The sequence below is a fragment of the Leuciscus leuciscus genome (genome assembly GCF_965113295.1).
Source record: "Leuciscus leuciscus genome assembly, chromosome: 6".
Classification (NCBI taxonomy): domain Eukaryota; kingdom Metazoa; phylum Chordata; class Actinopteri; order Cypriniformes; family Leuciscidae; genus Leuciscus; species Leuciscus leuciscus.
In genome coordinates this window covers 28,904,585-28,929,613 of record NC_138730.1, presented here as the reverse complement: position 1 = coordinate 28,929,613, position 25,029 = coordinate 28,904,585, and the positions used below count along the sequence as shown (strand labels likewise).

Here is a 25,029-nt window from a genome sequence, read left to right as displayed (position 1 = left end):
TATGGCCTTCCTAGACCTACTCTACCTCACTTCACCTCAGGTAAAGAGACTTTGCCCTGCTCAAGATGGCTTTGGGCAATCTGCTCAATACACATGCTCACCTCACAGAGCAGTTCAAATATCAAGTCCTCCTCGATCACTTGAAGCTGCCAAGCGCCTACAAGCTAGCCCAAGCCTACATGTACCATCCAAAGCCGTACACCTCAGCCCTCCAGGCTCTCCAAGATAAATATGGGCAACCGCGTCAGCTCGTGCAGAGCGAGCTGGGTGCCATCTTAAACTCACCTCACGTACGATCTGGAGATCCAGAGGCATTTGACAACTTTGCCCTATCAGTACAAGGTCTAGTTGGCATGCTCCGCTCCCTCGAGGGTGAGAATGGCTACGAACTGCGATGCGGCTCCCACGTCGACAGGCTGCTCAGCAAACTGCCTACTAACTATCGAGACGGGTTTGTGGAGTACAGCATAAACCGAGGCATCCTGAGGACCGGCACTGATCAGACCTACACGCTTGAAGACTTCTCTGTTTGGCTTCAGTTAAAGTCACAAGCAAAGCGCATTTCATCTCGAGCAGCTCTGATGTTCCAAGACCAGCCTAAGCCAAAGGAAATCCCAGGGTCCTTCATCCAACGTGTTTTACAACACTGAGAGCCAAGCTAAGGTAGCCCCTCCAGATCCTGCTCGCAGCACAAAGACACCCAAAGGTAAACCCAGTGTGAAGCCTTACTGCCCGTACTGCGACGCCCGTGAGCATTACCTCAGCTTATGCCCCAAATTCAAAACGCTCACTCCATCAGAGATTTCCGCCTGGATTAAAGACAGAGGCTGTTGGAGGTGTGGCAGGAACCATAAACCTGAGGCATGTACTCTCAAGAAGCCTTGCTAAGTGTGCAAACAGCAACACCTCACCGTGCTCCACGAAGTGTGTTCCCAAGAGGCTAAGAAAGTGTTAATGGTCAGTGCTGCTCCCGACACCATATACGTTGACCGTCCTAGTCGTCCGCAGAGAGTCATGTTGAAGCTAGTTAAGGTGCGCATGTACAATGCCGAGCACTCTCTGGAAGGTTTCGCTATTCTGGACGACGGATCAGAGAGAACCCTCATCCTTCCCTCAGCAGTCCGGCATCTCCATTTAGCCAAAGAGCCTGAAAGCTTGCCTTTGCGTATTGTCCGCCATGAGGTGATCCATCTACAAGGAGCCGCTGTCTCGTTCGACATCTCCCCAGCTCATTCTCCCAAACAAAGGTACCACATCTTTCATGCCTTCACTGCTGGTGAGCTGAGCCTGTCTGAGCATAGCTATCCTGTCAAGTCACTCATGCGCAGATACTCCCACCTGCAAGGTCTTCCTCTGCCGAAGGTTGACAAGGTCCAGCCGCTTCTGCTGATAGGCTCTGACTTTCCACATCTGCTGCTTCCCAAACAACCGGTCCGAGCAGGTCCTCCTGGGAGTCCTGTAGCTGTGCGTACTGCTCTTGGTTGGACATTGCAAGGCCCCGCCAACCTCAACCTCACTGGTGAGCACTCTCATTGCTACTTCACCATGTCTCCTAACTCAGAGCTGCAGCGGCATGTTGAACGACTGTGGGAAGTTGACATAACCCCATATGCCAACGCCAAGACTGTGATCCGCTCCAAAGAAGATCAGCAGGCCCTAGAACTGCTGGAACAGCGCACAGTCAAGGTAGAAGTGGATGGAGTAACAAGGTATGCTACTCCACTACTGAGGCGCAAAGCTAGCCTCATGCTCTGGGCTCCAAAGCACACATTGCTCCCACAGCTACGGAGCACAGAACGCCGTCTAGCCAAAGACACTGCTCTAGCCAACACCTACTGTCAAGAAATACAGAAGCTTGAACAGTTGGGCTACGCCAAACCTCTATCTCCTGACACAGTAGACAGCTCCACAGAGTCCTGGTATCTGCCGCACCACGTTGTCCACCACAACGGTAAGGCGAGTATTGTCTACAACTGTTCCTACCAGCACAACGGTCAAAGTCTCAACAGCCAACTGTTGCCCGGTCCGACCTTAGGTCCTACTCTCCTTGGTGTACTTCTTCGGTTCCGAGAACACAGTGTGGCTATCAGTGGTGACATCAAAGCGATGTTTCATCAAGTTCGCCTGCTACCAGAAGACAAGCCCCTTCTCCGTTTTCTCTGGAGGGGTATGAAGAGGGAGGAGGAACCAATGGTGTATGAGTGGCAGGTTTTGCCATTCGGGACGACATGCAGTCCCTGCTGTGCCACATACGCCCTTCAACGGCATGTGAAGGATAACAGCAGCGGTCATGAGGACATCCTACACCTTGTGGAGACTGCCTTCTATGTCGACAACTGTTTGACCAGTGTCACGAACGCTGATGAAGCCAAGACCATTATCAACCGGATGCATAAACTGCTCTCAGCTGGAGGCTTTGACATCAGGCAGTGGGCCAGTAACACCCCCACAGTTGTTGAGCATCTTCCATTGGAAGCGAAAGCAGCAAGCACCGAGTTGTTGCTCTCTCAGCCTCGACAAGACCCCGAAGAGCCAGCTTTAGGCCTTCGCTGGAACTGCCTTACCGATCGCCTTGGGTACCGCCACAGACCAGTAGGGTATTCACAGCCAACTCTGAGGAACGTCTACAAGGTGATGGCAACACAATATGATCCCCTCGGATACCTAATTCCATTCACCACACGAGCGAAGATCCTGATTCAAGACCTGTGGGGAGTGGGAGTTGGCTGGGATGAACCGATCAGACCAGAGGCTCTGCTGGATATCTGGACACAATGGGAGAGTGAACTAGTCCATCTTCCACAAGTGGAAATCCCCCGATGCTATGTCCCATCAGTAGCAGACACTGGGCCACCCAGACGAGAGGCACACATCTTCTGTGACGCCTCTGAAAGAGCCTACGGGGCCGTCGCTTACCTCCGCACCCAAGACAATCAAGGTGAAGTCCACATTGCATTTGCGATGGCTCGGTCACGAGTGAGCCCTCGCAAACAACTATCCATGCCACGCCTCGAACTGTGTGCTGCTTTAGCCGGAGCCCAGCTGGTTAAAGTCATTATGACAGAACTGTCACTCCCTTCCCAGCAAGTCACTCTCTGGACTGACGCGATGACAGTTTTAACGTGGCTCAATTCCGACTCGTGTCGCTACAAGGTCTTTGTAGGAACTAGAGTCGCAGAAATTCAAGAGCTCACTGAAAACTCGACCTGGCGGTACGTCAGCACCACTGACAATCCAGCCGATGACCTTACTCGCGGCAAACCCTTGCTCGAGCTCAGCCAGCCGAACCGGTGGAGCCAAGGTCCACCATTCCTCCGACAACATCCAGACTCCTGGCCAGTGCTTCAGTTAATAGAAGCCCAAGAAGCTGACGAGGATGAACTTTGGAAGACATTGTTCTGTGGAGCCACCACCTGCTCTCCGACCACGACACTCAGGTCTGATATAGACAACTGGGACTGTCTTCTCAAGGCTACCCATGAGAGCCTTCACGGGGCGGCTGATGACCAGAGCAGCCCCACCATGACAGCAGCTGATGCCCAAACAGCAGAGCTACATGTCCTCAGACAAGCCCAGAGTGAGTCCTTCCCGGAAGAGGTGGAAACTCTTGCTGCGGGTAAGTCCATCTCGAGACTGAGTCGCCTGCTCACGCTTGCTCCAGAGTATGATGAAGCTGTTGGCCTGGTGAGAGTGGGAGGTAGACTACGCAGAGCAGAAGATCTTGACCCAGATGCGATACATCCTATCATCCTCGATCCTAAATCTCATGTCACGAAGCTGCTCATTAAGAAATACGACAGTGAACTGCTACATCCTGGTCCCAAGCGGGTTTTCGCCGAGATGAGGAGAAGATATTGGATCCTCCGGGGAAGAGAGTCCATCAAGCGTCATCAGCACGGCTGTGTTGAATATCAGAAATGGCGCGCTCTCCAGTGGTCCCTCAGATGGCAGACTTACCCCCTGCCAGACTCCGCTTATACAAGCCACCTTTCTGGTCGACTGGAGTCGATTGTTTCGGCCCCTACAACGTCAAGGTGGGCCGGCGCACAGAGAAGCGGTGGGGTCTGATTTTCAAGTGCATGACGACTAGCTGTGTGCATCTTGACCTACTGGAGAGCATGGACACTGATGCTTTCCTGATGGCTCTCCGCCGCTTCATCGCCCGCCGCGGCAAGCCGTTTGAGATCCTGGCTGACAGAGGAACCAACTTCCGAGGTGGAGCTGCAAGCCACTTTTGCCGCTTTAGAAGTTCCTCTTCAAGAACAGCTGGTCAGACAGCAAATCGAGTTCCGTTTCAACCCCCCTGGGTCTCCACACTTTGGGGGAACGTGGGAAAGAGAGATCAAGTCGATTAAGTCAGCTCTCCAAGTCATCCTTCAGGACCACACCGTCGCCGAACCTGTGCTGCAAACTGTGCTGATTGAAGTGGAGGGAATACTCAATGCTAAACCGCTTGGGTACATCTCCTCCGATGCTGCGGATCCGGATCCCGTCACACCAAATCTACCGTTGATGGGACGCCGCGACGCATCACTCCCACAGGCTGTCTACGCATCTAGTGACCTTCTCAGCAGAAGAAGATGGCGCCACAGCCAGATCCTGGCGGACCATTTCTGGTCCAACTTCATCCGTCGCCACTTCCCGGACCTTCAGAAGCGGTCGAAGTGGCACAAGGACACAGACAATCTGACTGTTGGCCAGGTGGTGATGGTGGTTGATTCGCAGCTACCCAGAGCTCAGTGGCCCATCAGGAGAGTGGTGAAGACCTGTTCGTCGGAGCCAGTGTCGTCTGTTCCAGAGCCGGAGCCAGTGTCGTCTGTTCCAGAGCCGGAGCCAGTGTCGTCTGTTCCAGAGCCGGAGCCAGTGTCGTCTGTTCCAGAGCCGGGGCAAAACCGTGAGTCCATCGGCTGGCCAGGGCGGAGAAGACAGTCCATCGGGTGGCCAGAGCGGAGAAGACAGTCCATCGGGCGGCCAGGGCGGCGGAGTTCCAGTGCCTGAGCCCGAGCCGGTGGTGCCAGTTCCAGTGCCCGAGCCGGTGGTGCCAGTTCCAGTGCCCGAGCCGGTGGTGCCAGTTCCAGTGCCCGAGCCGGTGGTGCCAGTTCCAGTGCCCGAGCCAGTGGTGCCAGTTCCAGTGCCCGAGCCGGTGGTGCCAGTTCCAGTGTCCGAGCCGATGGTGCCAGTTCCAGTGCCTGAGCCGGTGGTGCCTGTTCCTGAGCCTGAGCCGGTGGTGCCAGTTCCAGTGCCTGAGCCGGTGGTGCCTGTTCCTGAGCCTGAGCCGGTGGTATCTGTTCCTGAACCGGTGGTGTCTGAGCCGCTGGCGTCTGTTCCTGGGCCGGTGGTGTCTGTTCCTGAGCCGGTGGTGTCTGTTCCTGAGCCGGTGGTGTCTGTTCCTGAGCCGGTGGTGTCTTTTCCTGAGCCGGTGGTGTCTGTTCCTGAGCCGGTGGTGTCTATTCCTGAGCCGGTGGTGTCTGTTCCTGTTTCTGAGCCGGTGCTGTCTGTTCCTGTTTCTGAGCCGGTGGTGTCTGTTCCTGAGCCTGAGCCGGTGGTTTCTGTTCCAGTTCCTGCGCCGGTGGTGTCTGTTCCAGTTCCTGCGCCGGTGGTGTCTGTTCCAGTTCCTGCGCCGGTGGTGTCTGTTCCAGTTCCTGAGCCGGTATCTGTCCCTGTGTCGTGGCCGCCCGAGGGGTCGTCTCCGCCGCCCTGGCCGCCCGATGGACTGTCTTCTCCGCTCTGGCCACCCGATGGACTGTCTTCTCCGCCCTGGCCAGCCGATGGACTCACGGTTTTGCCCTGGCCGTCGGTTAAGCCGTCACCCTTTGTTCCTGTTTCCCTTCATGGACCTGGCCCACCACCCCTCCCCCTGATCCTCCACTGTTCCACCTCCCTCCTGAACTCTTGTATTGTAGTTACGTTATGGAGCGTCTGGTAGCCGCTCCGTAGGGAGGGGGTACTGTCACAGTGTCTGGTTGTGTTTCCCTGGGTTGTCACTAGAGGTCCTCGTTCTCACGGTGTCTTTCACATTTGACTTCAATTCCCAGCATTTTGTCTGTCACTCATCAGTTCATTGCACTCAGCTGTTTCCCATCACCTTGTTAGATCTGTGTGTATATATACCCTGGCTGTTTCTGTATTAGTTGTCGAGTCCTTGTTAGATGTCCTCACACTTCCTGGTTGGTTTCTTGCCTGTTCCTGTGTTTTGTTATTCTTGTTGGATTGCTTACATGGTATTTGACCCTTGCCTGGACTGGATTACGCTTTACGGATTACCCCAAATAAATATATCTAACTGCACTTGGATCTGCTGTCTCTCCATTGTGTGTGTCGTGACAAGAACATGTGCTATGTGCCTGTAACGATCACAAGTTACAAGAATGAACTTTTAAGTGTTTAAATTTGTATTTTGTGAGTTTTTTTAGAACTCTCAAACGGGGGACTGTGGAATAACAAATTTTAAGAATCTATTTCAGATATTCTTCCTTACATAAACATCACGGTGAAGAATACTGATTTTAGCATGTGAGGCATAGATGATGACATTTCAAAGAAGATTAAGTCAAGCAACCCAGGTGTCGGACATTAACCTTTGTATCCGGAACAGTGTCATGGTCCCAAGTTAAGCTATGATCATGTGAAGGTATGGGTGATACTGTCAGGCTGATTGGATCATTTGAATGATAGTGTTATGCTGACTCTCGATTGAATCAAATCATCCCTATGTCTTGGTTTGAGTTTGTCTCCACCTCTATGTAATCCCTCCCCCTTGGAATGTATATAACTACAATGCATACTGTATTGGAGTTAGACTTTTGAAGAACTGCAGCCACGTCAACGCGAAGTCCTCAATAAAGTATAACTTCTTCAACGTGATCCCAAAAGTCTCCTGGTCTTCGATTCTGAGTTTACAACATCATGTTCAAGAAACCAATTTGAAATGATTCGAGCTTTGTGACATGGTGCATTATCCTGTTGGAAGTAGCCATCAGAGGATGGGTACATGGTGGTCATAAAGGGATGGACATGGTCAGAAACAATGCTCAGGTAGGCCGTGGCATTTAAACGATGCCCAATTGGCACTGAGGGGCCTAAAGTGTGCCAAGAAAACATCCCCCACACCATTACACCACCACCACCAGCCTGCTCAGTGGTAACAAGGCATTATGGATCCATGTTCTCATTCTGTTTACGCCAAATTCTGACTCTACCATCTGAATATCTCAACAGAAATCGAGACTCATCAGACCAGGCAACATTTTTCCAGTCTTCAACTGTCCAATTTTGGTGACCTCGTGCAAATTGTAGCCTCTTTTTCCTATTTGTAGTGGAGATGAGTGGTACCCGGTGGGGTCTTCTGCTGTTGTAGCCCATCCGCCTCAAGGTTGTGCGTGTTGTGGCTTCACAAATGCTTTGCTGCATACCTCGGCTGTAATGAGTGTTTATTTCAGTCAAAGTTGCTCTTCTATCAGCTTGAATCAGTCGGCCCATTCTCCTCTGACCTCTAGCATCAACAAGGCATTTTCGCCCACAGGACTGCCGCATACTGGATGTTTTTCCCTTTTCACACCATTCTTTGTAAACCCTAGAAATGGTTGTGCGTGAAAATCCCAGTAACTGAGCAGATTGTGAAATACTCAGAACGGCCCGTCTGGCACCAACAACCATGCCACGCTCAAAATTGCTTAAATCACCTTTCTTTCCCATTCTGACATTCAGTTTGGAGTTCAGGAGATTGTCTTGACCAGGACCACACCCCTAAATGCATTGAAGCAACTGCCATGTGATTGGTTGATTAGATAATTGCATTAATGAGAAATTGAACAGGTGTTCCTAATAATCCTTTAGGTGAGTGTATATCAGATAATGAAATACGGTTTATTACTGTAAATTTTAAGTTAAGTCTGTAAAACCTAAAATGTTGAGACTGTATTTTTTACGGTAAATTTCTGGCAACCACAGCTGCCAGTTTTTTACCGTAAATTTAACGGAATTGTTTTTACAGTAGCCTACATGTAACTTACATTTTGATATGACCATAATGATCTAATCATGTGAAAATGACCCCATTCCAGAAAGATGGTAGACCAATTCAAAAAGTGATGGAGGGTGTAGGAGCCTACAAACAGGGGACGTCCTCCGGACTTTTCGTACGTCCCCTTAGGTTTGCATTAGGTCCTCTTTGTAACGTTCGCTGACGGACATTCCGATGACATCCGCATTTGGTCCTCTTTGTAACGTTTGCTGACGGACGTTCTGAGGACATTTGTCCGGGCCAGTTTGCGAATGTCCCTATTTCGTCCCTCACCTGCCATTTCCATGACAACACTTGCAAAATCCAGTCGTCCATGCATTTGCTTTTATCATCAGACCTGACACCTTGCAACTCAGACAAACGAATAATTAAACTAAAATATAAACCCATATTGGATTTAAAAGGGGATTTGTTTATTCCTTAAAATCCATTAAATTAACTGTGATAATGGATTTTATCTAAAAACCATGGTTTTTGTTTTGCAGATTGACATTATAGTTTTAGTGCAAATAAACTATAGTAAAAATATTATTTGAATTAATTGTAAAATTAAGTTCACGTTAAAAATGTTAGTGTTTTAATGTTAATGTTAACATTCCCTATAGCTAACTTCCCTCTTCATGCTTCTCTCTCCTCCACTCCCCACACCCCCCTTCATGTGCACACGCCCCCAAAACCCACCCCCAAATCTTTCTTGTCAGTTATTGGCTGGAACACTGTTTGTTATGTTTCGTTGTCCAGGTTGGCCCAGTTTGTTTTTGTTGCAGTTTGTGGAGCCTGGGCTGTCTATAGAGACCACGTTTTTTTACAGCGTGTTCAGGACACAGGCAGCTAGCGGATAGTGAGGAGATGTTTTCTGTATGTGACAAAAAATGTTTCAGCCTAAAAAACGCGTGACATTGCTTAGAGCACCTTTAACAGTTGATATGGTTATTTAGTGCTTCGCTAACTAGCAGAGTTTAGCAGAGAGACAGTCGAGTTTAAGGTGGGCCATGTTGTAACACTGTGTTACAATGTGCCCCTACTAGAACTATGCTATTCTATTCTATACTTTTATGAATTCTATTGAGAAAACATGAGAAAAAGGTGAATTTAGACTGAGAGTCAATGTAAAGATATTATTAATTATTATTATTTTTTTTTAACTATGTTGTATAGCTGTGTTTTCCGGTGTGTTTGTTGTCAAACTAAAATTTTTTTTTATTTTTAATTATTCAAAAATGACATTATTTTATATGAAAAAGTTAATAATTGTATTTTATTGAATTGTCTTTTTATATTTATATATTTGATTAGATGTCATATGTCATATGGTCATGTTACAATGTGCCCCTCACATGCCACATTTCACTGCATTCTTTCGGGGAATATCAAGAAAAAAAGTATACACTGAATTAATAAAACAAAACCACATAATTGTACTAGACATGTGGGAAATTAATTTGGGAAAAAAATAAATACTCTGAAACCTAAGCAGATTTACACAAACTGAGAAAGTCAAAAAGCGTTAGGTTGTGCTCCGCTCTCCCCTAATTTTGTCAAGTCATTTCAATTAACACACTAAACTCTCAAAATAAATTTGTAATCACACATCACAGACTCCAAGGAAATTAGCCTACATGTTCTAGAGCTGCTCTGACAAAACAGATGTTTCACAATTGCACAGATGAGCGACCTTGAAGCGCTATGCTTATCCATTAATGTCTACCATGGCAACGGCAACACCAAGAACTATTCAACTGAGTACTGAACGAACTCTGAAAAGTGTTAGTGCCCATAATCTGACAAGGTACTGACAGATCTGTAATAAAAATAAAAAAATACTGTAATTTTCTGTTCTCCGATGACTGCCATTTTTTCAAGGTTTGAACAAAGCACGAAGTAGGCTAGTATATTGTACATGGACACTTTGCTATGGTGTTGAAAGAAAGTCAAAGAAATCAGTGTGAAAAACTAAAATATATTATATTTATGAATAATTGATGTTTTATATTAATTCAATGACTTTTAATGACTATGATATAAACATACTGATGGAAATTCATAGTTTTTTTTGTCTTTTTTTTTCTTATAATTAAGGCTAGAAGCAATGTCAAACCCTCATCATGATGTCATCCTCTATGACTTATTTTTCATATGATTTCATTGCTGTTCTCAATTTACTGACAAACATCAAAGGTGTGAAAAAAAAAGTATCTTGCTGGTTGATTATTGTGCTATACGATTCATAATAAGTTGCCATGGCAATACTGCCTTTGTTACGTGGTTACGCTTCTCTCATCTGGCTTTGTTGTCACATCATTTAACTGTGATGGATGAAAGCTCCATGATTTCAAATATTTATACTACATTATATTGACATCTGAACACAACATGACTCATCTCAACACTGATTCTTACAGTTCAATTTAATGACAATATAATTTTCAAATACAGGTATACAAGCTAGGTACAACTGATTGCAAAGCAAAGCTCATTTCATTCGATTTCAAATTAATTCTTTTTAAAATTGCACATATTAAAACAAGAGGGAACAAACAAGAGGGAAACTTTCTAAGACATTCAAAATCTGCTGTTATAGTAGTACAAGCACATTACTAAAAGTACAACGGAACTTACAGAAGCTTCTCTCACTCTGCACTTCATTGTCCAATATAGCATCTAAGATGACCAAAAACTTGCAATAATGTAATTTATATTGATTTACGAAAAACCAAAAGCATTACGTTTTTCAAAACAAGAATTTTGCAATTAATTCCTAATACTGTTGTGGCAATAGAGCAATGATGATGTCATAATATATCTTTCGATGAGTGAATATTCCAATAACAGACTTCTGCCTCCAGTCACACACACCCAAGGAACAAAACAATAAAAGATTACACTTTTAAGCCATCTTAGACAGAATGTCTCTGCTCTCATACACTGTATATAGAAATACTTAATTAAAATCAACTGTTACGTCAACAATATCAATACAAAACAATGTGTAAGGCACCTGACACATTTGTTTGAAGTGTTTTGCTTGAGACATTTTACTGCCACTCTGCCTTATCACATAAATGCTTTTTTATTTTATTTTAATCATAAGCTGTATTTACATAAACGTTACTCAAAGATTTCCACATTTTCATTGTCAAACATGCAATAGAGATGTACATCGTTTCCCCCCAGGTTCATAGAAAGGATAATACACTGTATTAAGCAAGAACAACCTGACTTAGTAGATTCAGTCCTTTAGTCGGTTGTTTTAAAGCCCTATGCCCCAAAAAACAGCTCAAAAATCCTTAGACTCCCAAGGCAACTTAGATACATAATCCTTTATCTACAATCATTCATAATCCTTTTCATACATAATCCTTCAATCTAAATCAAATACAGAGAATATAAAGCACATTTCAGACAGTAAGCAGTTCCGATAACACTAACTGAGACTACATACATTTTTATTTTTCCGTCATTAGAGATTTATAGTTTCCTGAGTCATAATTATGTGACACTGCTGAATCTGATTATTACTATACATTGTTTATTTATTTATTTTTTAAATAGAAAACAGGGCTGTTTGACAATCCAAAATAAACAATTAACAGTACAAACAGATGCAAACATAAAATGTTTGTTGTTTTTGTCTACATTGTGTTTTATCATATCTACCCAAGGAAACTATATGTTTGAATTAAAATATAGTGGCTACTAGTAATATACTATATATCCCAAAGGACTTATAACATTACGCAATTACATTTTAAAGGTATAGCGGAGGATGTTTTACTTCCTGGTGGGTAGTCTAAACTATTGGTCCTCCTAATTGTCAATCATTCTGGTGAATCAATCAAACTTTTCAAAAAGTGGAGAGGGCGGGTCTTATCTAAAATTTGGAAAGATCCTCCGCTATACCTTTAACCATACAACATCTTTGGTCTATGGACATAAAAAAAAAGTTCTATGAATGAGGTGATACTGTAAAAATTGGAATATGGATGGAAATCCGAAACAAGACAATGATTTCACTAAACGATCAGTTTTTGCAAACTCTAGCAATAGTTATGTTAAAACATAAAGGGCACAATCTCTTCCTCAGATGGCGGTGGTGATCTGTGTCAGTCCAAGGTCATTCGAGTCCTCTCGACCATGAAAGGATGACAGCTCCACGGCTAGTCATACGGGTCGACCGTGGCCTCCGTCCCGTTTGGCCTCTGCTGGGCACGTGTGCTCACGAAGAGTGCTTCTGACCCGACTGACGCCGTGCCCGTCCCCCTTGGCCCGACCTCGGCAGCAGAAGTCCCTGAAGCACCGTTTGAAGTTCTCATCAAGGAAAGCGTACAGGATGGGGTTGAGACTGCTGTTGGTGTATCCAAGCGCCACACAGAAGAAGTAGGCGGCCATGACCGCTGTGGTCTCCGGCACTCCGTGCGCGAGAGCTTTGACCAAGATGAAGATGTGTATGGGCGTCCAGCACACCACAAACACAGCGACCACAACCAGCACCAGGCGGGTGATGCGTCTCAGGTTGCGGTCTTTTTCCCGCGAGCCCGACAGCAGGCGGACGCTTTTAAGGCGCAGGACCATAAGCGTGTAGCAAACAGTGATGATGAGGAGGGGAGCCACAAAGCCGAAGATGAAGACACAGATCTTCATTACTGTGTCCCAGTAGATATACGGGTCTGGAAACTGCAGAGCACACTCTGTCGTGCCTGCAGAAGAAATATAACAACACCGGTTAATTATTAATCAGAAGTGAAGACAGGTTAATCATGCATGCTATAATGAAGCCACGGTGGGAAGGAACAACAAATACATTAGGGTAAAGCAGAGAACTGACAGTTTTTGGGGGGATTTATTTTTGGTCCCACATCAACAAATATTATTTTCTTGACTTTTGAATCTTTTTATGGATGCAGCGATATTGAAATTATGACTGTTGAGTTGATCATTATTTTCATGTTATGGCCAGTAACCAATAATTGCCAATATTAGAATTCTATATATTTTTTTATTTTTTATAAATACAAAATAAAACACTAGAATGTTTCAAAAACATTTAAGCATCACAACATGGTAATGTACAGAATGGAAATATTCATTTTGAGATTCACTAAAGATAACTTTTAACAATGTTATTAAATTCTCAGCATTTTTAAAGATTAACATTAACCGGTGTTAGATGACTAGGGACTTACCCTAAATATCCAATATTGACACCTGAAAAAATTCTAATGTTGGCCGATAGACGATACACTACTTTTTTTTTACTTTTTAAAGTTAGGAGTCTGTAAGATTTGTATTTATTTATATTTTTTTGAAAGAAATTGGTCATTTATGAATGCAAGAAATTAAAAGTAAATATATTATCATGTTACAAAAGATTTCTATACTTCTGCACTTTCTATTCATCAATGAATCCTGAAAAAAATATGTATCAAAATGTACACGAAAATATTAAGCAGCACAACTGTTTTTAACATTGACAATAAGAAGAAATGTTTCCAAATCAGCATATTAGAATGATTTCTGCAGAATCATGTGTAATGGCTGCTGAAAATTCAGCTTTGCCATCACAGGAATAAATTACATTTTAAAATATATTAAAATACAAAAAGGTTATTTTAAATTGTAATATATCACATTATTGCTTTTTGCTGTATTTTAATCAAATAAATGCAGCCTGGGTGAGCATAACAGACTTATGAGAGACAGAAAAGTCTTACAGTAGTGTTTATATCGTTCATCCCTACCATTGTTTGTCTGAGTGCTCCCAAGGACCATTGCAGGGATCCCAGCAGCCGAGGACAACACCCAGATGAGGATATTGATGATCTTAGCCTTCATCGGAGTCCGGAAGTCCAGGGCCTTGATGGGGTGGCAGACCGCCACATAGCGGTCCACGCTCATCATGGTCAAAGTAAAGATACTAGTGAACATGTTGTAGTAGTCGATGGAGATGAAAACCTTACACACCACCTCACCAAACGGCCAGGAGTTCAGTAGGTAATCTGTGCTCTGGAAGGGCATGGTGGTGGTTACCAAGGCATCGGCAACAGCCAGGTTGAAGATGTAGATGTTGGTGGCGGTTTTCATTTTAGTGTATCTTTCAGGAAAATTGAATGAGCCGGAAAGTGTCAAAATTAATGAAACACAACCCATCAGTGTGATAAATTCATGCATGAAATTGCTTTCAGGTCGTATACTATACAAACTGACAGCAAATTCCCAAATGATATGGAACATTTGTCTTTCAGTGGTTTGCCGGTTGTTTAAAGGCATTATACAGTATATCATTCACAGGTCAAGCCCATCTCATTTTTTTTCTGATTATATCTGCAGTGGAATAGCTTGTGCTGCGATTTATTATTCAACAAGCATGATCTGTGCAGTTTTTATCTCAAATGTTGTCTCCAAAATGAGTCTTTACTCAGCTGCATCTGAAGTATATATATATCACAGCCCTGTTTTAGTATGATTTCTATTCGTGTATACAGAATGTGAAGCAGACACAGACCCTGCTCAAAGCAGAATATATTTACTATATATCAAGGTAATTTTGACTGCATTGTGCGTTTATATGTTACTCCACCGGGGGGAGCAAAACTGCCGAATTCAACTTGAACCCTTGACTTAATGTCTTCCATAAAACAGATATTTCGTCCAACCATCCAATTGAAAACGTTTCAAATGACTGTTTAAAAATAGTCTATCAACAGCTATTAAAATGTTTAATAGCAAAATTAGATTTAAAGGCCCCATTTGATAATCAATGAAGGGCAGTACATCTTAGGACAATGGTATTTCTTACCTGATAATGACATACATCACAAGACAGTTTCCCACTAGTCCGACAACAAACACCACAGAGTACACGGCAGCGATGATCGGAATGATAGGGGACCTAGTTTCCTGCTCGCTCGTCCAGCTTTCATTCAGTGAATAGTTATAAATGTCCGAGACAGCAGACTGCCATGTGAAGTTGGGCAAACACTTCTCGGGGAGAGATAAGGGGCATTTGTCCTCCTTAAAAATCTGCACCACGTTGCTGTCCATCGTCTGTTGGTTTGCAAAATAAGATCAAATGTCGCTGGAAAAGTTCAGTTGCATGATAAAGATTATAAAAAGGGTAAAATAATAAACAGAAATTAAAAAATAGCTGACAGCTTTTTACAACATAATTATTTAATATGCATTTGTTAAAATATATACAGTTATATATAACAATATTTGTTATAATATATGCTGACAACTGATACTGTTTTGCACTTGACACCTAAAATGTCTGTTGCACAGTTGGCAAAACACTCAAATATAATAAGTCTTACCTTATTACAAACTGCAAACCGCTAATTTAATTTGAAAATCCCAATGTTTTAAAACAATAATGATGTCTGTGCGCAATGCGTTGATTTCTTTGCTCCTATTCAATTGATGACTGACTGCCACCTTATGAGAGCAGCTGCCTCTGCCGCGCGTCCCGTATGACATCAGATCTCATGTGACGGTCTCCTTTAACCAGCTGTAGTGTCTCACTGCCACTCTTCGCCTATATCGGCGGAAATAAAGTTGTCTTCAAAATGTCCTACGAATCTGAAAGTCTAAGACACTGCTACCGTTGAAGAAGTAGTTTTAGTGTTTTATGAGATGGCGCGCGCCAAACTTAATGTCTGGAGACATTTTACGCGCGCACTGACGCGTGAGAACTCAACCGGCGAGACTGCGGTTTATATACAATATAGCAGTAAAGCCAGGGAAGCGCTTCAGAGTATGTGGACATTAGCATAGCTTTAATTCAAAGAGACATATAAGATGGGGAAAATCGCATTAGTTTGTCAAAGAAGGATGTGCGTGATTGTGTGGGGCAGTGGAGGAGACGTAGCCTAAATACAGGATTAACGAGTGATGGCTTGTGGTCTTCTGAAATGAAGACAGGCAAGTCCATCTGTCTTGTTTTTATAGCAATATAAATGTGCGTGCCTGTTCCAATTGATGTTTGAATGGTTTCTGGGTTAAATAGATACAAGAAATCAAGACTGTGTGTGTGTGTGTGTGTGTGTGTGTGTGTGTGTGTGTGTGTGTGTGGATATATTAGCTTGCTTATTTATATATGTTTATTATAACAACATGCTTTGATTAAAGACAAATTGCATCAAGTCATATTCCCACAAAATGATGTCTGTCTTAAAAAAAAACACCTTCTATTCGAATAATCTGATAAGAAAAGCATCTGATCGTTGCAAGGTTAATATGTTTGCATGAGCTCTGCAATTCAGCACTCTAGTCACGTTTATTTATACGTCTTTGTACAATAGATTGCTTAAGCAGCTTTACAGAAAAACATTGTCAGTGTAGTACAACTTCGTTTTCTACCATAAAGCAGCTCTTCAGTGTGTTCATGTTTTTACTTGCAGACTTTCAACCTTGAAAAATTGAACAGGAGAAATGAACCAGAGGAGATTTCCACGTAAAAGAAGACGGAGCCTCACCTTACACCCCATGGACCAATGGTAGTACGAAGGTGTTTTTGTTAAGTTATGGGTAAGATTAGGTCTAGGACGTTCAAATATATTGACCCGTCTAACTCTGCAAAATCAGTACGTGCTGGCATGAACGGACATTATGACAACTATCAGCGCCAAAATGAATCTGCAGCAGTCAGGTGGTACATCAGTCACGTGGTACAAGTCCAAGCTCTCCGAAAATTATGAGTTTACAAGTTCTACAATCTGAGTCACTTCGGAACCATTCAAAATGAATAATGTAAGTTAAACCAATAATAATAATATAATAATAATAACCAACAATAATAATTTTTACAGTGCACAATTTTTCACCTACTGGATAATAGGGAAGTATGCTTATTTAGATGCAGCCTAGTTGAAGATTGAGAGGATGTGTCGTTTATTTGGTAATTAGTCCATCCATTTTCACTAGTTTCAGACACATTTGCAAAACTGTATGAACATCATCACTATTCCACAAACAGTGTGATCAGCCAGTTACAGTGTCTACCACATGATTTTTCACCTCCCCACAAAGCACAACATGTCCCTGAGTCAACATCTTTGTTGATCCTGGAACAAAATTTCAATAAACCAATCAGATTTGAGGGACAAGTTCACAGTTTATGTCAAGTTTTGTCTTACAACAAGGATTAGGATTATCGTTTCCCTCTGATTTTAGGGAAAAGTTATGATTAGGGTTAGGTGTATCACGGTGATGATCAGAGATGCTACCTACCTTGTTGCTGCTGGACAGTCATTTTAGAAAAATGGGTGCTTTATAGACTACTTTATCTCATGTTTCATAATAAATATTTTTTTATATATATATATTTTTTTTTTTGAAGGAGCACTGCCTCCCTTAAACCCTGTGGCAACCCCCCCCCCCTGATTATCATGTTACATGATACTACTTTTACATTTTCCAAAATAGGTCATAAAACACTCCTGAAGTAAGGTTGAAAGGTTGAGAAGAAGCAATAGACTAATGCAGGCTTACTATGGAACATCATTCGGTTGCTATTACATATTTATCCATTCTAGATGGCAATTTTTGAAACAAAAATGGAATGAAGCGAAAAAAGAAAAAGGGCTCAGTAAAACCCAAATGGTGTCTTTTATGAAAGTACGTGTGCTTGTTTTTTCCCTCTATTAACAGCTTTGAAAACAAAAAAGGCCTACATGACTGAGGGTCGACCACAGCAAGAGCTCTAATGGCACCCACTATTTACTCTTCAATATTGATTTTACTCATCTAACCATAGTCTTGTCATACAAGTAATGGACACAATAAACATCTAGTTCATCAGCATGACATTCTGTGAACGCAGATTCTTGTTCGTTCTTTCTAGGCAAAAATAGGAGAACTTCACATGTTGCTAAGAGACAAAGGTAGGTGTTGTTTGTGTGGTAAGTTTCCTCCCTTGTACTTGTACAGCGCTTCATAACCTCAGGTAAAAGGGCTTATAGATAATTACAGTTCCATCAGACGTCACAAAATCCCACTGAAGGACACAGCTGTGTGAAGGGAAAAAATATTTTAATCAGTTATTTTATTTAGTATTTGTATTAATGCTGTTTACACATTCATATGCATAAACCACAATTGAGTGTAAGTTGACTGGATGTATATTAGTGTCACTATTTTTGTAGCAGTACTTTGCCTACATTATTTATTATTTTGGCAGCTAAAACCCATATAAGACAACAACTTAAATGGTTGGATGACCTATACATTTACTCTCCCTCATTTTGTACTAAAACCCAATGCTGTTATTATTTTCTGCCTAAAAATTGCTGGCTTTAGTCATTCATATTTAATCACATAATTGAATTGATCATTTTTTGGGAACTTGGGAAATAAAATATTAAATATCATGCACAAAAACAAAACAAGAAGAAAAAAACCCCATAAAAAATGTATTTTCCATACAACAACAGTTTATGGTGACCATTATTGCTGAAAAAAAAGGACTATACAAGCAGTCCATACAACTTCTGAAGTAATATGATATACGGACCAAAATATAAATCATTATAATCTTCCCCTGCTTCTCTCATTTCAAATATGGCATATATGATGCAAGACTGACATCATAACATTTGTTTGAAGATTGAAGAACCAATTGCAAACGACATGAAGGTGTGTACAAAATGAATGTCCCCATATATGCCATTTAGACAAATTCCCCAACAATAAACAAGCACACAATTCTGGTCAGAAGTGAAAATGATTAATGTGAGTAATGACCTGACCAAAGCCTTTTACTTGTACGTGTCTTTTTAAACTGCTGATGTGTATAATTACAAAAAGAAGAGAGAAAAAAAGTATTTGCCAACTGATGAATTCAACAAGTTATGTTAGAAAGAAAGAAAACGGTAAATGTATCTGGGAGCAATTCTATTTCAAAGTAAATCAAGTCAAGGACAATAAAAAAAACTCCATCAGAGTCACATGAATCTTTTTTATGATATAGTCTTTTAAAATCTCAGCAGTTGAACACACATTGTTGAAGAAGAAACTGAACAATCTGATCATTTCTAAACAAATATATTAACATACATGCTGTGCTTTACACTAATGAATGATACTTTCTCAAATGTGTGGCATCTTCAGCCAGGGTAAAGGGAGAAATAACCTGCTGATTTTGACCAGAAAGAAGAATCATGCAGAGAACAATTTATCAATGTGTTTTTTTTCTCTTTTGCATTTGAAGAAAAGAGAGAGTGTGAGAGAGAGGGAGAAAAAGAGAGATGGCGGGATTGTTCTTTCTATTTTTCAGTGCCCTTGAAGAATGAAAGGAGTGTTCTGTGTGAAGGCATCAGTTTGTTTAGAAACAGTTTCCATGGAAACCAAATATTCTTATATATATTCACAAAGGTGCCATCGTTCAGAGTGCATGTGCGCCAAACTTCAGACCTCCTAGCCTTGAAATGGATTATTTGGGCCCTTACAGATACAAATTAAGTGTTACAATGATGACTCAAGAAAGTTGCCTGCAAGGAACTCAGAGATGCAATCCTACTCATTCTGCATGCTGACACACCAGACATACATTCGTACATATCCACAAATGGCCCTAGTAGAACAAATTTACAACAAAACATTCTGTCTGCCTTTTATCAAATGTTTAAGGGATACTTCACCCAAAATTTTTAATTATGTCATAATTTACCCACTCTAAAGATGTTTGTAACCAAACAGTTGATGGGCCCCATTGACTTCCATAGTATGGAAAAATAAATATGGAAGTCAATGGGGTCCCATCAACTGATTGGTTACAGACATCTTTCAAAATAATTATCTTCTTTTGTGTTCAGCAGGAGAAAGAAACTCTTACAGGTTTGGAACAACTGGAGGGTGAGTTTGAGTGAACTATACCTTTAACATTTGATAAAGGGCATATTGTGTTGTAAATATTCTTTTTAGTGTCTCTCCAGTGCAAGATTTACTGTTTCCACATATTATGACCTGCAATGATGACGTTCAGATCTATGAGTAATGTACTGCTGCAAAATGACTCCACACTAGGATTATTTCCTTCTAATCTGTTGTTATTCGCAAACACAGTGACCATCAGTCTTTGCTAAAATGGTCGAGCGTTCATCATGCACATGAGGCTAAAAAGGAACACAAACTTCAGGCTTTCCATTCCAGCCCATCTGAACATTGTTAAGAGCCTCTCCAAATACAGGCAAGCCACAGATGGCTCAGCTGATGGAGCCTGTGCTTGATCAAAGTCCGTGTCATGCTAGTAGTACAGGCCTGAAGATTGAGCACTTTTAAACTGCCATTAGTGCTGATGGTGCAATACTGGAGGACAAATTTATGGTTGAGCGCTATTCTCCGTGGTTCTGTATTTTATGATATGAACCAGCAATAAATAGCAACCTGCCTAAAACGAGTAAAAGTCAGTTTTAAGAGATTGCTGGCTTGAGACATTAATATTCATTTAACCACATAATTTCATTTTTGTAAACAAACAATAAAATAAAGGAAATTAAAAATAAAATAAAAATTAAACACAAAAAAATTTTTGGTAAACAAACAACAATAAAATAAAGGAAATAAAAAATAAAAATACAATTAAACACAAACAACAATAAAAAAGCTAAATAAAATAAAATGATGAAACAAAAAAAGAATAAAGACAAATACAGAAACAAAGCAATAAAAGCACAAACAATAAAATAAAGCAAATTAAATATAAAACAAAATTAAACAAATTAAACAAACAATAAAATAAAGCAAAATAAAAATAAAGTAAAATACAATAAAACGATTAAACAAAATGATAAAAAAAACACAGAAATAAAATAAAATAAAACAAAATAAACAAGACAATAAAGTGTAAAAAATAAAAAATCATTAAAAATTCAAATTCAAACACATACAAAAAGAAATAAAGCAAAAAAATTATAATCATGAAAAACAGAAACAAAACAAAAATAAAAACTGTAAAATTAAAAACAGTTAAAAATTAAAAAAGAAGAAGACAACCAAACTAAATAAAACAGAAACAAACAAAAAAACCAGCCAGCATCACTTATTATCAGGTGTGGGTGTAGTAAGCACACAACGCAAGATATTCAGAGAATAGGAAGACTTTTTAATCATGAATCCAGGGAGAAACTGAACACAACCACATTACATAGACAGTAGAGACAGAGCGCATTTAGGACATTAGGTTTTTATAACCTGTCAACCCCAAAAAATGGACACAAAAGTGGATACACAACTGAAGGCTTATATATAGCCTACATAAGGGAGTATAACCAACAGAACAGGGAAGAGGTGTTTAACTAATTATCTATGGAAACTAATAATGACAGGGAACTCAGGCAAACAGGGACAGAACCAAAACCAAACTAAGGGGCTGTTTAAACAACACCTTTTTCAACTAAGACCGTAAAACTTTTTATGCATTTTAGCCGTTCATTTGCACAACAACAGAATTTGGGGTGCCTGAAAACGCAAACTTTTGAAAAAGGATTTAAAATGGCACGTTTTTGAAAACGGTCTCCATGTAAACAACAAAAACGCGAATCTCTGAAGACGATGACGTCATGCGTATTACGCATTCAGTCTATAGTGCCATCTAATGGCCTACAGCAGAATACAGCGTTTTTAGGATCCGTGTGAATGGGGATTGTTTTGACAATGGTGTCGTCTGTACGCGGAAAACTCAAAGGAAAAACTTCTCCATTTTAAGCATATCGTTGTCGTGTAAACGTACCCTAAAACACAAAGAAACTAAACCTTAACACTTATATAAAATGCACTCTGAATTGAACGTGACCAACCAGAGCTATATCAATCCATTTATAGTTTACAAACCGTCAAAATGAATGTCTAGACCAGTTCTGTGGTGTGTGAGGTGAATCACAAACCTGTAAAATCACCTCTAAAGGAATATCGATATCTTTTATCAATATCTTTTGCCACTTTTCTGATCTCCATTATCATCGTTATTCTAAATATTTTTAACAAAGATCATTAACTGACTATCTACATTAAATAACAAATTCCAGAGAAGTCTGTCCAGTCATTCTGATTTTCATAACAGCACTATTTTAATAAATGAGCTTATTGGCTGATGCCGCAGGGTTAAAGCAGTTTCAGTGCCTGCATGCCATGAAACGGCCCTGACCCAGCAATCAGAAGCTGAATAAGAACTCCTGTTGTTAGTGAAAGGTTCATTGGACAAGTAGAGCTTCCGGCTGCAAAATGTCAAATGGATACAATCGCATACTGATTGCAACAAAGCGGTATAAATGTGATCCAATATCCAAAGACAGTGCAGCCTAATCTGTGCGATTGTGCAAATTTAGATCGTCCACAGAAACGATGCACTGAAAGTACTACATTATGTTTAACAATACACGAGGACATTAGGGTATTTATGAATCCGAATAGTTTGGCATTACAGTGATCTGATGAGACTGAAGCTTGTTGTCTCACTTTGAAAACAACAAAAATGAAATCATAATTCTTTCCATCAGATGGAATCTGCTATCAGGATGACAGGAGAAATCCCCTTAAATGCTATCTGAGTTTCTCCTGTTTTAATTGTAACCATGGGAACAGGCAATCTGTGACCCATGTCAACAAGAGCGCATATCCGGTCAATATGGCTAGTCGATAATATTGCACCTGTATTAAAGCCATGTCTTCGACTTGCAGCCTCAGTGAGCGCCTCGGTAAGCCAACGCTTCAGCTTTGCAGCTGTAGCAAGCATTCAAGATTGTTGTTGAAACATACGGAAACCATTTCTTAAAGTCTGAGTCAATTAGAAGTTTTGTCCTTGCTAGAAAATGTTAAGACCATGATTAGTGCATTTAATGTAACTAAAAGAGGCATTTATAAAAAACAGCCCTTGAAAATGCTACATGAAGCTTAAAAAAGACCTTACAAAAGTCACGGGAGAAGAGTTCTCAAAGCGACATGCCTTCGAGAGCCCTTGCACAAATTCATCATTGATAATGGCAAAAGGACGTCTGAGTCACCCATTACATTAAGCAGCCACTCAAGTGTGGGAAGCGACATACAAGCATTGGCATGCCATACAGCGAGATGTGGGTTCACTCGAGTCAATTCGTTCTTGACACAAAAGGCTGCATCTAAATAGGTCGGAGGAGTGAAAGAAAAAAACAAGTTTTCCAATAAGGTTGAATCAAACATCTGATAATGCCACTAACAACATTGTCTCACAAGGTTTTGGGGGAGCCAAAGATGACCCTATTAGAATTCAAATGACCCTCGACACATCTTGCATGAGTTGATAACGCGCTGTGGATCTGTCAGATAGTCTGGTGGTAATAGGCTTTGAAGGTTATCTCTATCTGGACATCCACAAAGCACACGGAGTATTCCGGGCTATTTGCTAACCGATAGTGCTACAGCTACAGCTTGATTTCCATTTGGAAAGAGAGATGAGAGAGAGAGGGCGACTGAACACAAATTACCCAGTGGCTGCATCTGCTCTCGTCTGATGCTCTGACCAGTCGTGTATGGAAAAGGTTCTGCGAGGTTATTTAAAAATGGGATGCACAAGAAATGCTGAAAATTGGCAAATGGGTTTGTATTTATGAATGACACTGGTGTGATTACCTGATCATAATGGTGTAAAAAGGCCTGCTGTGACATGAAATGAAATACATGAATCTGAATGTAAATATTCGAGACGCTGTCAAGTCTAGAGACGTGTTTTTAAAAGTTGAACTTTAACTCAAGCGCAGTGTTTTTATTGTAACACATTAGCTATTTTTCCATTCAAAATAGCCAATTTAACTTAATATTGGAATATCACATAAAACATTTGCAAATAAAGCATCTTTTCCATCCCATGTGTTCAAGAGAACAAAATCTTCACTTCTTATCAGATTGGCACAAAATGATGATGGAAATATTCAATGCTTTAGCTATTTTCTTACAGCCACTTTCTATTTAGTGAAGCTCAACAATCTTTTGCTACACATCAGAACATATTCTTTGATTTTACTCATTGTGATGATCGATGATTAAGGGAATTTGGCCTTTGTGTTTCCTCATATTTATACTCCTGTGAAACAAGTCATAGCTAGACAATTTCATGTTCCTAGTCACCCTGGCGTGCTGAAAATTGTTTATATTAATGGGAATATACTTGAGAGATATTTTACTTGTATATATCTATATCTAGAGGTGCCAATAATTGTGGCCAATGTGTTTTGGAGAAAAACACTTCACACATAATGTGATTTCCCCCTACTTTCAATTCTTTTACTTCAAAGAAAGGTTCGATTTTTGCAAAAAATGTTAATGAAAGATCGCAGATTTCTTTTTACAGCCATCTTTGATCATATTTACCAGGGGTGCATATGTACTGTATAAGTAGTGTATGTAGTTTTTCATAAAAAATATGAAAAACTACAAGTCATTGTCAAATATTTCAAGATCTGAGGTTTATAGTGTTGTTACAAGAAACTTTAGATTCTGTGTATGGAGACATTTGTAATTTCAAATAGACAAAGCTGCCCTAAAGTTTTATAACAATATTCCCTTGGAGCAAAATCTGAGATCTTTTTACAAGCAAAACGTTAAATAAAATTATGACTTGAATGTGGTTATATTGCGCATTACACTAAAGGAATGATATGATCCAGGGACCTCTGATATTGAAGGATTACCATATAAATCTGATATTTGAGTGAGACTGGAACATCATAAGTGCAAATAACTTTACTGACAGAAACATATCTGAGAGATAACCAGATATACTGCGATTCTATCTATCTATCTATCTATCTATCTATCTATCTATCTATCTATCTATCTATCTATCTATCTATCTATCTATCTATCTATCTATCTATCTATCTATCTATCTATCTATCTGTCTGTCTGTCTGTCTGTCTGTCTGTCTGTCTATCTATCTATCTGTGTGTCATTTGAAGTTGCTTTGAGAGAAATCAACAGCCTTACAACTCAACCGCTGATTTTTCAAATCTTGAATGAAAAATTAAAAAAACACTTCA

At 40.9% G+C, this 25,029-nt stretch overlaps 1 protein-coding gene across 1 annotated transcript; it reads right to left on the bottom strand.

Moving 5' to 3' along the window:
* Window positions 1-11,771: 11,771 nt before the first annotated feature.
* Window positions 11,772-15,760, bottom strand: oprk1 (opioid receptor, kappa 1). Its single transcript, XM_082172800.1, has 4 exons — window positions 15,337-15,760; window positions 14,820-15,067; window positions 13,762-14,114; window positions 11,772-12,720 (listed from the first exon to the last, which is right to left on the bottom strand). The coding sequence occupies exons 2-4, from the start codon at window positions 15,062-15,064 to the stop codon at window positions 12,185-12,187; spliced, it is 1,134 nt and encodes a 377-aa protein (XP_082028926.1). The 5' UTR covers window positions 15,065-15,067; window positions 15,337-15,760; the 3' UTR covers window positions 11,772-12,184.
* Window positions 15,761-25,029: the final 9,269 nt, after the last annotated feature.

Excerpts from the sequence above, each read along its gene's own strand:
- oprk1 (XM_082172800.1), bottom strand. The coding sequence starts at position 15,064 with ATGGACAGCAACGTGGTGCAGATTTTTAAGGAGGACAAATGCCCCTTA. Across the intron at positions 14,115-14,819 it reads GTGATGTATGTCATTATCAG|ATACACTAAAATGAAAACCG; the intron begins GTAAGAAATACC and ends TTTTCCTGAAAG. Across the intron at positions 12,721-13,761 it reads GAGCACTCAGACAAACAATG|GCACGACAGAGTGTGCTCTG; the intron begins GTAGGGATGAAC and ends TTTCTTCTGCAG.